Source organism: Lytechinus variegatus, chromosome 9 (assembly GCF_018143015.1).
Source record: "Lytechinus variegatus isolate NC3 chromosome 9, Lvar_3.0, whole genome shotgun sequence".
Classification (NCBI taxonomy): Eukaryota; Metazoa; Echinodermata; class Echinoidea; order Temnopleuroida; family Toxopneustidae; genus Lytechinus; species Lytechinus variegatus.
In genome coordinates this window covers 24,655,917-24,670,433 of record NC_054748.1, presented here as the reverse complement: position 1 = coordinate 24,670,433, position 14,517 = coordinate 24,655,917, and the positions used below count along the sequence as shown (strand labels likewise).

Genomic DNA, 14,517 nt, shown 5'->3' with positions numbered 1-14,517 from the left:
GGTCTGACATGCACTTACATAATGTTGCGTAATTTCGGAACCACGTACCCGGGTGACGCAAAATTGGTCTCAAAAGTTGCGCAAGACTTGAAAGTAAAAACTCACCGAGCGGCGCGGTCAAAAAATTTCGCACGGAGAAAATATTGCGCGATTCGTTGAGGGGGGGGCCTCCGAGGCCCCCCCCCGGCCTAGATAGGGTTAATTCAATCCTATTTCTCAATTATCAAGAAAAAGGATTTAATAATAAAACTGCTTGCAATACATAAGCAGGCATGATATTCCCCTCTGAAAAAAAAATCTGAAAAATAGCCAAGGGTCGCTAAGTCACCGACAACGTCCGAGGCGCCCCCGTCGGGGTTACAAGCTCTTGAATAGTAAAGAAATCATAAGTGATATTTCAAGGTGAGTCTGCAAGATAGTTTCATCATTTGACTTTAAAAAGCAGTAAAACACAGCATGAGAATGTTCTTGGGCAAAGCATTTCATGGAAAAAAAAAACCTCTGACAAAAAATGGAAAAAAATAGTAAAAAACAATCAGAATTGTGATTTTAATCGGGAGAATATCATGAATGGTAAGGTACGTCAACAAATGCTGGATAAATCATTCTGGTAGGAAATGTACTTACAATCAATTGCAAAGGAAAGATCTTAACAAATTGTAAAATTGATTGAAAATTTGTAATAAAAGACCGGCAATAAATTGCAAGATTTATTAGTGATTTTTGACCTAAGAGTAATTTCTGTTCTTTGGAAGTCTTCTAACGTAGAAAATCAGTAGCTTCATCAGCATCATCATAATCAGTATCAAGATAATCATGATCATCATCATCCTCTTGATTAGTACCAATATCATATTTTAATGTTATCATCATAAGCATTGCCACTGTCATAATCTTTGATCACCATTATCAGTAACAGACCAGTCCTGACATGATTTCTATCTGATTTCATATTCTCTTCTTGAATTATCTATATAGCTTCTCATTGCACTTGTCACCTCTGCAGCTGGGTGAATCAATTGGAAAAACTCTACGGAAGGGTTTTAGAAACTGTGAAGAGCGCCCTCTATGCTAAAGGTATCAGGAAATCCTACCTGTCAGGTTCTGTAGGTGGTCTGTACTCTTGCTGGTTGTATGCTTGTCTCGACTGATCATACATCTAGAAAATAAAGAACAGGTGATTTATCAATTATCATATACCTTTGCAAAATACATGTGTCATCATCACCACGTGGGTCTTGTGGTCAGAGAATTGGACTCCTAATCGCAAGGTTGTGAGTTTGAATCCCCACTCTGCCATTGTCTTCACTTTGAAAAAAAAGGCCCAAGAGTAATATCTGTCGTCTATAAGGTCAGCCACTATGACTGATTAACCTAGACGTAAAATGTTTCCTAGGTAATTGGTCATATGCCGGCTTGGCGTTTACCAGCAAAATGCTGTCCTGCTGAGTTCCTATGGGAGTTACCATAAACAAAAACAGAAACCATTGTTGTCATCAATATCATCATCATAATCATCTTTAGAACACCTTCTTAATTACCGCTACCTGTGCACCACTGTGTCACTATTAAGGACTATGGAGTAGTAAAAAATTAATGTTCTCAAATTATTATAAATGGAGTAGTAGTTGATATGATATGAAGATAAAAATGGGGTTGGACATCAAAATAATTTTTTTTAAATGGAATTGCACTACTGCTAATTTCAATGCAACAATGATATATATGGAATAAATGACAGCATGGAATAATCTATCCTAATCATTAATTCTGCCAAGTATTGTATAAAAGAATATGAATATCAAATACCATCACAAGTTTACGTGAGAAGTCTCAAATTGCTCTAGAATAATAATAATTTATTGGACTATATAACATGCCAAAGTCACTCATTAGAGTACTCAAGGCACTTTTCAAGCATTGTCAAAAGAAATTTAATAAGAATTTAACATAAATGATGTTGAGTGTTTTTTTTTAAATTTTTAGAAGTTCAACAAGTTTTAATTTCTTCATGAAGACTATTTCATAACTGAGAGGACGTGTGGGCAAATGATCAATGTTCAATGCTACTACAAAGGTCTTACTGATCTGTCTTGTTGGGGCGGAGCTTGCTGGGGTGGTACCTGCGTCTGACCAGGGAAGAAGGCGGGGTTTACATGGAGAGCTGGGGGTGCGCCAGAGGCCGGAGGCTGGACCTGCTGGGGTTGAGGCATCGTCTGCTGTACATGTGGCTGTTGAACAGGTGCCACTGGGGGCGGTCCTACCATGGAGTTGTGGGGCGGGGCCACCATACCTGGTGGGGGACCACTCATGCTGTGTGGTGGAGGCGGTCTGTTCATGTTAGGAGGAGGCCCTTGCATGTTTTGAGGGGGAGGGGCCATATTTTGAGGGGGAGGAGCCATGTTTTGAGGCGGAGGAGCCTGCATGGGTGGAGGAGCCATGTTCTGGGGCGGAGCCTGCATTGGAGGTGGTCCCATGTTTGGAGGCGGACCAGAGACAGGAGGGCGATGTGGAGGCGGGACTCCCTGTGGAGGAGGAGGTCCTCTTGGTGGTCCTTGCATCTGTACAATTATAAAGGAAAGATCAAAATGAAAATTACTCACATTGAATGTGTTTCTCCAATCTGCATTCAACTAGACTTATCAGACTTGGCGCTGCTTATCAAAAAAAAATGTTTTGCATCATAAATATTCTATACTGTCATAATTGCTGTTAAAAGCTCTCATTATTTGACATCCTTTCTGCTGTCTTGGAACTGTCAGTCAAAAAAAAAGTCAGCTTTGTTGAATAAACAACTACAGTGTGTCTTCCTGGATAACAGATCCCCATATTTTCTATACTTCAAATAATGAAACCCCATTGGCTACAATTTACAATGCAGAATTGCAGATGCTTAATAAATACCTGCATTTTAATTTAAAATATCAGATTTTAACTGTAGTTAACAGGAACAGAAACGAATGTCAATCACAATTTGCACCAAAACGGACACCAGTTGTGCAGAAGTCGTTCATAATTTGGAAAGAGCTTCATGAAAGACGACCAAGGGATTTTTTCTCTTACCATATTTTGATTTGGAGGCGGTCCCTGCATTGTAGGGGGTGGTCCCTGCATGGGAGGGGGCGGGCCTCTGTTGGGAGGAGGCGGTCCACCTGGGCCTGATATGGGTGGAGGCGGACCACCCATGTGAGGTGGAGGGGGTCCTAAGCACAGAAAAGGAATAGTTATCATAGTTAAACAAACACACTTAGGTGTACTACATTGATTTGAAGTTACACTCAAGTCAACGTAATCAGTCACTATTTCACCACAACAATTTGAAAATTACTGTGAATAGTAATGTTATCATATGTTATGGCATATGTTTAAACAAGTCTATTGATGTAAAACGTACCCAAAATGGAGAGGAATAATATGAGCTATTAGAAATAATCAAACAAAAGTGTACCACTTTAAATCATGGTTTAGAGTTATGCTTGAGTCATTTTTATGAGTAATTATTCCACCACGATATATTATGACACAGGTTTTTGCAAGTTAAATGTAGAGAAATAATGAAACTGTAGATAAATGAAATAAGAGAATGCTAACAATATTACTTTTGATTGATACAACTGGAAATAATCTATCAGTGATCTAATTATGACTAGATAATCTCACACAAAAGTTTATATCACTTTTTGCTACTACCTACATGGAGTTTTAGAGGGACGATGATGCCCCCCTTCCGATTTACTATACCAAAAAAAATGCACAAAAATTATTCCATGAAATCAAGAAAATTTAACTTATGTAAGATATCAGATTTTGACAAATACGCAATCCAGGTCTCGTCTTAAAAAAAATTGTGATCGATCCAATCAACTTCAACTACATGGAAATTCATCATTGTCATAATTTTTCCTGCAGGGTATTTGCACAATGTCTATATGTAAACAAATAGCCAAATAGAGCCACTGAAATGTCAAGGCAGATGGAATTTCATCATTGTCGTAATTTTTCCAACAGGGTATTTGCACACTGTCTATATGTAAATAAATAAATAGGAGCACATTGAATTGTCAAGGCAACGATGAAAGTATGAGTGTACATCACATTAAGAAAAACGTGAACATGCATTTTAGATGTAAGTGCTTTCCATGGTTGTTGGATCAATTCGCAACTATTTGAAAACAGGGCCCTTATTTCAAGAACGCTTACCTGGTCTTGGGGCAGGCCCAGGAGGGGGGCCACGCGGAGGCGGTCCACCGTGGGGAGGTGGAGGGCCCCCATGGGGTGGAGGAGGGCCTTGATGGGGTGGTGGAGGACCACCGGGGTGGGGCGGTGGAGGGCCCTGCATTCGAGGTGGTCCACCTGGTGGCTACAAGTAAAAGGAAAGAGACAATTTTAACAAGTGATTGTACATTGTAGTCAATGCAAGCAATCGCAAAATATGTTCTACGATGATTGCTACGCTTTATGTTACGGGTCTCCAGCAGATGTTAACTGTTACAAAATGAATAATACTACATCTTTAAGGGGATACGTTTTTAATGATGATATCATTTACACAGCACTAGCATTGACGTTACCTATTCAGTGATACCAACACAACATACAGTTAAAGATAAATTCCAGTTCTGGTAACGATCTCAAAATGACTTTTTACAGAATCTAATATAATGACCACCCAAGTGTCTGTTTGTATGAATAAAAAATATATGCCAAAGTATTCTGGAAGAAATTGTGTAATTGCTGAGAAATAAGCAAAAAAGCGTGGATTCGGTCACTTCCGTCGGGTCTTTATTCGAGCAATAATAATACACTGTCCCACGTGTGCCTATCTGTGTTGGTGATCTTCAGTGTGAACATTTTTCAGTGTAGATTTCAAGATTTCACTAAGTTCAGTTTATGTAACTGTACCAGATCTAGATCCTCGATGATATACTGACAATTAACCCTATCTAGGCCGGGGGGGCCTCGGAGGCCCCCCCCTCAACGAATCGCGCGATATTTTCGCCGTGCGAAATTTTTTGACCGCGCCGCTCGCTGACTTTTTACTTTCAAGTCTTGTGCAACTTTTGAGACCAATTTTGCGTCACCCGGGTACATGGTTCCAAAATTACGCAACATTATGTAAGTGCATGTCAGACCTAAAATTGCTCAAAAACGTGATTTCGTGTACAAAGTCAATGCAAATTGTGTTTTCAACCAAAATTCATAAATGTATGATTATTTTTAGTTTTTCTAGTCTAAATATATTCATTTTATGCTTTTTATGATCACAGAAGAGTCCCCAACAAATTTCATTGAAAAAACAATGAAAAACAAAAGGTCAAAAAAACACAGAAATACATAAGAAATTGCAAAAACAATATAATACATAAGAAAATGATTTGATATCACAATTTTTTTCATGTACACTTGCTAAGGACACCACAAAGAGTGTCTATACCAAAAATTAGTACATTTAGAGCTTTATTTAGGGAGTTAGAGGGAAAAGTATGATTTCGCATACTAATTACGCATAAATTAGCATAATCACTTAATAGCGATTCGCATGAAATAAATTACTATACAATCTTGTAGATTATGCCCCAGGCAACCCGCGTGCCAATTTTCGGCGCGATCGCGCGGTCGACGGCCGAGATCTTAGGGGGGGGGCCTGGGAGGCCCCCCCCGGCCATAGGAACTCCCAAAATACCCCGGCCTAGATAGGGTTAAGCCTGGTTTTACAGACTTTCTTATGAAATCAGTGTTTACTGCAACTACTGGCATTTCTCTTTAAACTTGAATAAATCAGTCTTCGGTGAGTCAAATATTCACCTCAGTAAAAGCAATCTCTCGTGTGTTATCATCACTCTTCTTAGTCAAATTTCTCTGCAGTCAAACAGATTTATGTGGCCAAAAATATTTGAATAAGGCAAGTTACCTGTATTACTACTTAAAGGTCAAGTCCACCCCGGAAAAATGTTGATTTAAATAAATAGAGAAGAATAAACAAGCACTATGCTGAAAATTTCATCAAAATCGGATGTAAAATAATTAAGTTATGACATTTTAAAGTTTCCCATATTTTTCACAAAACGTTGATATGCACAACTCAGTGACATGCAAATGAGACAGTCGATATCCCTCACTCACTAATTCTTTTGTTTTTTATTGTTGGAATTATAAAATATTTCATTTTTTTTACAGATTTGACAATAAGGACCAACTTAGTAATTGCACATGTTCAGGGAGGAATCAATTGTTGTTTCACATAACAGGGAGAAAATTGGAATATTTCATATAATACAAAGTACAAATAAATAGTGAGTGATGTCACCAGTCTCCTCACTTGCATACCGACAAGGATGTGAATATAACTCTTCTGTAAAATTAGGAAAAACTTTAAAATGTCACAACTTTCATAGTTTACATCCGATTTTTATGAAATTTTCAGTGTTACGCTTGTTCGATTTTTCTCTTTTTATTCGAATCAACTTTTTGTTGGGGTGGACTTGTCCTTTAAGTTAAAACTGACCTATCACTTGTAAAATTGGTAATGAAATATGCAGTTGATTGCAAATATTTTCTTGTAACGTCACCTTAGTCATTTGCAAGGTTAAGAACATGTTCTTACTTACCCCCATAGGAGGCGGTCCTTTATCCATGTTGGGAGGTGGTGGCCCACGCATAGGGGGAGGGAGGCCTCTGGGTCCACCTGGGGGAGGTGGGCCACGTGGAGGAGGTCCCTGCATGCCTGGAGGCGGCATCTGAAATGTAATAACAACAATAATACAGACGTTTATAATAATAGCCAATTATTATATAGCGTTTTTCCCAGAACGGCTTAAAGCGCTTTACAGCATATCATTACCCTGGTCATTGGATTCATTTCAATCCCGCATTAGTGCACAATTTCCACTCCCTGGGAAGCATTCCTTGCATTTATCGCAGCCTCATTATGGCGTTTGCTAATTCAAACATACAATATCTTTCGCATCCTACCAGGTAAATATATAGCACCTGTCAAGAACACATCCAATCTAAGGGTGCACAAGGTGCTTCATGTTATTTTATCTCACTACAATTTACAGTTTGGCCATTAGATAAGTTTCCAAATTGGCTTAAAAATGTTATAGTCTTGTAGTGTCATTGGAAGATTGTTCCATAGATGGGGAGCAGCTCATGCAAGTGCATAGGGTGAGAAGCCCCACATTATCTAGATTGAAGTCAATGTTAGCGTCATTGCTACCATCGTTTTCAGTAATAGGAGCATCTTCAGAATCATCATTATGACATTTGACATTGTCACTATAATCACTCTCATCAGCGCAATTATTAGCATCATCATGTTCATCATTATAATCATCATTTTCATCCTCTTCCTCATTATTATCATCATCATCATCACTGAACAGTTACACTTCATTGTAAAACCTATTATACCATTTGTTACATGACGCTGCACTGATAAACAATGTTCATATTTGATATTGAGAAAAATATGGTTGGTGACAACACTTACCCCTGGGGGAGGTCCACCAGGAGGAGGGCCACGTGGTGGAGGTCCGCCTGGACGAGGAGGCCCCTGCATGGGAGGGGGTCCTTGGTTGGGGGGAGGCATTCCTCTGGGCGGTGGCGGGCCTGATATCAATGAATGACAAGAACAGTGGAAATACACTTTGAGAATTTACCTGCATAGTAATCAGTGTTGTAGTGCCTTGATGCTCGGCCTTGGCCTTAAGGCGCCTTAAGGCCTATTTTTTCAAAGCCTTGGCCTTGAACATTCAAGCCTTGGCCTTGAGAGGGCCTTGGCCTTGAGGATTTTGAGCCTTGAAATTTCAAGGCATTTTCAAGGCATTTTCAAGGCTTTTTCAAGGCATTTTGTATTTTGTACTTTTATTTGTTTTATATTAGTAATTATAAATGTTTCAATTGTTCTGTATATCTAATGACACTAAATACTACCAGTCAGCAGTACATGTAGCAGCAGCAGAAGCAGTAAGTGTACTTAGCAGTGCCATCAATTGCAATTATCATCACATAATTATGTAACAAAGAGAAGTGATGTATTAATTAATATTATTTATTGGTAATATGATGTAATCATGACTAATAAGGATGACAATATCAATAATAATGATAATATTCATGATTAGGATTATAGTCAGTGGCGTAACTACAGGGGGGGGGGGGCATGGGGACACAGGCCCACCCCCCCCCCAATCGGCTGACAAAAAAAGGAGGAAAAGAGGAAGGAAGAGAAATGTAGTGGGAAAGAAGACATTAATGTTCATTATAATGTTATAATTATGTTATGTTACATTACATTAGAAACATTTTTTTCATATAAATGAAACATAATTTGCTCAGGGCATGTGTCTTCATTGTTCCTGGTGCTCCCATTGTCTGTTTACCGAGATATATAATCCTGTTATACTAAAACCTCCCGTTTTCAAGTCAATATACACCAAACTACCAAATATATTTCCTCGCACTTCGAGTTATTCTTTTACATGTACAATAGTATGCTTCTTTTTCATGAATACTTTAAGTGATTGTCCCATTTTAAGGTCTTAATATAAAACATTTCCTGTCCGTGCTTACGTTCGCAGTAGTGGATTGGTGAAAGATGTCTGCTCTCCATCAATTCCTAGAATGAGTCCTTAAAATGTCCCTTTTTCTGTTTTCTGATCTGAATATCAAAAATTTTCAGCTCGCGCTTCGCGCTCGCATCATTTGGTTAGTGAACTACGTAAGGTCTTCTTGAATTCCTACAAACAAGCCTTAAAATGCCCCTCTTCAGGTCTGAATTTCCTAAATTTTCAGCTCGCGCTTCGCGCTCGCAAGATTTGATTAGTGAGATGGGTATGTTAATCATGATTACAAGTGCTTTATGTGCATGTTTAGATGTAATTCTAACAAAATCAGCAAGCGCTTATTGGCACTCCCATTAAATGACTATGGTGAGATTTGTATAATCTTAATAGATAAAAGATTCCTAAAATATAGTCCTTAAAATCTTCCTGTTTGGGGTCAATATTTACAAAAATTGCAGTTCGTACTTCGCGAACATTATTTAGCAAGACAGGTACGTATCATGATTACAAAAGATTGATTGTAATGTCCCTTTTTAGGTTTGAATATCAAAAATTTTAAGCTCGCGCTTCGCGCTCGCATTATTTGACTAGTGAGATACATGTCCGTTTATTGGCACTGTCCTTATAAAAATATCTCTATTAGGTCAGTATACTGTAGGAGCTGTTATTTTCGCGGGGGTTTTATTTTCGCGGATTTCGCGAATTGCCGATCGGCCGCGAATTTAACAACACGCGAAAATATTGACACATTTCTTAGTCAGCGCCAATGCCCCCAACAGCAAAGCTTTGCTATTGAAAACATCCTGCATATTGAGCAAATGGAGATATGCACCTCTATATGTACAAAAAATAGGCTTAGAAAGTACAGTTAGTGATTCAAAAAGTTAGCTAGAATTTCACTTTTTTTAATTTCTCAAACAAAATCAGGGCCTAAACTATTTTCTAACATTATTTTATCAATATTTATACACTCACTGTAATATTAAAATGTATTTTCCATGAAATAATTTGATTTTATTGTCATCTGATTGACTCTATACACACGTATTGGTAGCTATTTGCATACTCATTAATATTCATAAGTCACATGACCAGAATTTTGAAGGTGAACATTCTGTTCACAAAATTCCACAATTTTGCACTTTTTACCAACTTTTTGAAAAATGAATCGAATCAAACACAAATTCCAAAGATTGCTTAACCCTATAGATCCTGTGGCATGATGAATTTTTAGATGTAAAGGTTAAAAAAAGTGAAATTTAAGCCACTTTTTCCACAATTTGTAACTGTTTTTACAGGGACATATTTATGTACAAAAGACATATCAGCATGGTCACTTTGAGAAGTGTAGATTTGCACATGAATTGCACTAGTTTTGCTTCTTTGAAATGCTGTGGAAATGTATCATACATCTTCCGATCGCGAATTTAACAACCCGCGAAAATGTCGGGACCCCCGCGATTCGCGAAAAATTCTGTACGCGAAAATAACAGCTTTTACAGTACCTGGCAACTGGGCGCGCTTCGCGTGCTCACGAGGCAATTCCAAGTTTTTGCTGGTGCCCCCCAATGCCGTGACCCACGGTACGCCACTGATTATAGTGATTTTATGACAGGAATAATTCTGACAGATCTGACTGCAATTTTGACAACAATTTTCATACTTTAAAAATAGCTTACTCTAAAGAATGATAACAAGGTTGATTTCTATTCCATTAGGTTTTCCTTGTATTAATTTCTTTGACCAACAAGAATGTTTTAAGTCTTAATGATATTCTGAAAAGATTCGGTAAACTTGAACACAAACTTCAATTTTGTCATTTCCAAATGGGCTATGGCATCAGTGGCATGATGAGCCAAAAATTTTGAGGGGCCAAGCATGGCATACAGAGCAAAATTTTAGGTTTCAAAATCAACAAATTTTGGATTGTGCTTGCATAAATTATTGTTAAGTAAGGTTCGCATTCAATTTACACAAAAAATGCTTAGAATGTCTAGTTTTTAGGTCGGAATATTACAAATTTTTGAGCTCGCGCTTTGCGCTCGCATTTTTTGATTGGTGAGTTATGTATCCTATTTATGAGTCACTAAATGCAGTCCAGAACAGCTTCCTTTTCTGGTCAGTAAAAATTTCAGCTTGTGTTTTGTGCTCGCGTTAATTTGTTTAGTAAGATGCACACCTTTTTCATGATTACAAAAACAGCTCGAAATATTTAAATTTCATTTCTTATTACAACATCTCGCAATGATGCCCTTTTAACAGTGATTAGCACCATAATTGACCCAAAATCGAGTTTTACAACTTCAAAATTGATTTTTTTTTTCAAAACCACTTGCTCGCTATGCTTTCTATAGCGGGAAATCAAAGCGTAAATCAAAATATCTGTCTTATCAATTAGAAATCACTTTAAAAAGCTTTGCTGAACTTAATTTCCACAAAACACACAACTTCTTCACACAGTTGATAATCTCATTTTGAAAATATCTGTTTGCACCAAAATTCTCATTTTGACTTATACTGTAAGTGCATTTTTGGCTTTGACCTCCCCCCCCCATAAAAAAAAATACATTCTGCCTCCCCTGTCCCAGGTAGAGGAGAAAGACATACATGTATGTTAAGAATGGGCATGCCAGGATCAGATCACGTTGGTAATAATAATTATTGCAATGTGAATCGCCTAGAACAATAATGTACAATGTACAAAGGTAACTATATACTTATTTTAATTTTATGTCTAAATCTACATGATCTATCATGACATTATTTTCGTTTTAAATGTACAAGGGTCAAAAATTTTGCTCGCTCACACCTTTTATACATTTGGTCCTGTGTGTCATGTATGCCGCCTAAGCATTGTTGTCTACCGGTAATTTTTTTTTCCATATATTGTACAATTGAAATGCCTTGGCCTTGAGGTTTTCAGGCCTTGGCCTTGGCCTTGGGTTTCCATGCCTTGGCCTCAGCCTTGTTTATTGAAGCCTTGGCCTTGGGTATTAAAGCCTTGGCCTTGGAGGTTTAAGCCTTGACTACAACACTGATAGTAATTCAAATTTGTTCTGACCCTGTCCGCCAAGACTCCAGATTGTGGAAACTTTTTCATCATTAATGACAACCATACCAAAGTGAAGATGAGTGCAAGATGCCATAGACACGAGTCTTTGTAAAACAGGCCAAAGTTAAACGATAGACAGCAAGACAATAATAAAATAGCCATTAAGAAAAGCATTGTAAAATGTAAACCTTGTTATGACAACTTAAGAAGCTAGACAGACAAAGCAGGAGCGTAAATCATCAAATTTTTGGAACACACTTCTTAACTTACCTTGAGGTGGTCCCTGAGGAGGTCCTTGTCCACGTGGACCCTTAAACAAAACAAGAATAATTGATTAAATTAAGTATGATCTCTCTTGTGAAGAAGGGATTTGACAAGAAGTGATGATAACCTCTCCTTCCATTATTTCATGTATCATCCATGCTGCATATCCAGAGAATACTACATTTTTTCTTCAAAATATTGTTCTTTATTACTCGTCTTCCTCTAACAACATTAGGTCTATTGTATCACAAAAAAGAGATATTTTCTGGGGTGTTTTAAATCATGCAGTCCCCACAGGGACTGTGCTCCAGTTATTACAAAAATACCAACCATCGGTCTTTTAGGATTTATAAGTACTTTCGGGGGGAGGGGTGTGCCCTTGGGGCTTTTTTTCCCCTTCATCTTACCTGATTCATGGGAGGAGGAGGACCTTGCATTGGAGGTGGGCCTTGCATTGGGGGTGGTCCTTGGTTCATAGGGGGTGGTCCTTGGTTCATAGGGGGTGGGCCTTGGTTCATTGGGGGAGGTCCTTGATTCATTGGAGGCGGTCCCTGATTCATTGGAGGGCCTTGATTCATTGGAGGGCCTTGGTTCATTGGAGGAGGCGGTCCTTGATTCATTGGAGGAGGCGGTCCTTGATTCATAGGGGGCGGTCCTTGATTCATATGAGGTGGTCCTTGAGGTGGTCCCTGGTTCTGGAACCTCGGAGGCGGGCCTTGGTTGTTGTTTGGACCTCCATAGTTATTCCCTCCACGCCTATCTCTATCTTGGTAACGATCGTCACGGTTGCGGTATTCACGATTATCACGATTGTCACGGTTGTCTCTGCCATCCCCTTGTCCTCCTTGGGCTGCAGAAAGAGCAATAAGAAAAGAAAACATTGCCCATTGACAAAATCTTCTTGACTTAACAATACAAAATGACAAAATCAAAATTCTTTACTCAATGTTGTCGGTGTCTTGGCATTTCTTTTGGAAAATATTAGCATTCCACGGCCAATGTCTAACGATGAGGTGTGATAGATCACTTGGTGTACAATGGTCAGTGGCCAAGTTTGAAACCAAGTTGGTGCAATGTTTCCCTTTGGTAAGGCATTTATTTAGTGTTACATTCTACGTGTCTCCTCCCATTTTTCTTAGTATATTGTACCAATTCATTGTGCACCTCTGCCAGTTGGGATCCGTTTCACAATGAAAAACTTCAGTATCAGCCAATGAAATGGCCCATTTCATAATGCCAAATTTGTTTGTAGCCAATCTAATGGCCTTTCTTATGATGCCAAATTGGTATCAGCCAATCAAATGGCCTGTTTTTTAATGCCAAATTTGTATTAGCCAAAAAACTAGCTTGTTTTACAATTTCAAATCCCTATCAACCAATCAAACGGCTTGTTTTACTGTGACAAATTAGCTTTTAGCCAATCACTTTCTAACATTCAGTAAATTTGTTGACTATATAATCTACTGGAAAGATATGCCAAGATGCCAACAACACTGAGTAAAGTCAAGTTGATCAGGTCAGCTATCTGCTTTATACTGACCACCACCTCTCCAGTTGTTATGTGGGTTGAAGCGGTCATCTCGTCCCTGGTTAGGTCTACCGTCTGGACGCTGATCCCTGCTATCTTGGGCTGGGGTTAGGTGAGAGAGGAGACACAATGGCAGGGATGGTAAATTGTGTTTCCTAAGAGATGTGCTTCTGTAGTCAGTATTGCGTTTATTCAGTGAAAGACTACGCATTATGAATATTCATGACCATGAACATTCTTGAATACAAATCATGAAGAGTTCATGAATATTCATGAACAAGAATCTTACTACGTTTTCAATGGTTTGACTAACTATTCAGCGTGGCAGAAGGCGATAATGGCAAGGTTGTGGATTGAAATCCCTTCGGAAAAGCTTAGTTGCAGATAATTTTGTTTGACTTCAAATTGAGACGGGATTTTGAAAAACTATAAGTCAAAACTTGTAGAAATGACGGAAAAGGGATAAAAGAGTTGTAGGCAAACACATTTTGCATCAGGGATCTCAAGGTGATTTTTACACATATGCGAATCCTTTGGGGTGGATATAAATGCTGGAGACAGATGAAAGTTCCCTTACGAACCCAGAGCAACAAATACCCAAGTCTGATTTTTTTTCTCTTCCATCAAAATATTAATTTGTATATGTTCAGAGAATATATACAAGGTAGTCCGCGAACGAGTCTCACCTGATTTAGCGATCAATAAAATATGTAATATCATCTTTTGAACTCTAGATGACCTTTGACCTTATCATCTCCATGAACACACATGCTATTACCACTTGTACCAAGTGTAAACAACAATCATAGATATTATGATGCAATCTTCAGAATATGGCCCTCAGCAAATAAAGCGAAGATGAGATATGTTTTCTTACCTTTCTTTGAAGCCTGGTCAAACTGACCAAAGCTCTGTTTGTTGTGAGGAGTGACCATCGGGAGCTGACCATGAATTTCTCTGTGCAATAAAAAAATATATAACAGATTATACAGTACTCACAGTAATTTTGATATTGAACAAATGCTTAAAGACCACGACCTTTTAAATCATTCTGATCATGCTTGCCCTAGATTCATTCACCAAGACAACAGTATTAACCAAATTCC

The 14,517-nt window shown here is 38.4% G+C and overlaps 1 protein-coding gene across 2 annotated transcripts in view; it reads right to left on the bottom strand.

Annotated features, from left to right (window-relative positions):
- Positions 1-14,517, bottom strand: part of LOC121421507 (cleavage and polyadenylation specificity factor subunit 6-like) — a 49,796-nt gene that overhangs the window by 19,480 nt on the left and 15,799 nt on the right. Inside the window, exons 5-14 of one of the 2 annotated variants that reach the window (XM_041616238.1) lie at positions 14,289-14,368; positions 13,424-13,513; positions 12,291-12,733; positions 11,890-11,929; positions 7,493-7,611; positions 6,609-6,737; positions 4,201-4,360; positions 3,064-3,203; positions 2,085-2,561; positions 1,095-1,159 (exon numbers count right to left, since the gene is read on the bottom strand). In XM_041616238.1, coding sequence (XP_041472172.1) covers positions 1,095-1,159; positions 2,085-2,561; positions 3,064-3,203; positions 4,201-4,360; positions 6,609-6,737; positions 7,493-7,611; positions 11,890-11,929; positions 12,291-12,733; positions 13,424-13,513; positions 14,289-14,368 — 1,743 coding nt within the window. The remainder of the gene's footprint in view (positions 1-1,094; positions 1,160-2,084; positions 2,562-3,063; positions 3,204-4,200; positions 4,361-6,608; positions 6,738-7,492; positions 7,612-11,889; positions 11,930-12,290; positions 12,734-13,423; positions 13,514-14,288; positions 14,369-14,517) is intronic. The other variant, XM_041616239.1, reaches the window with a different exon arrangement.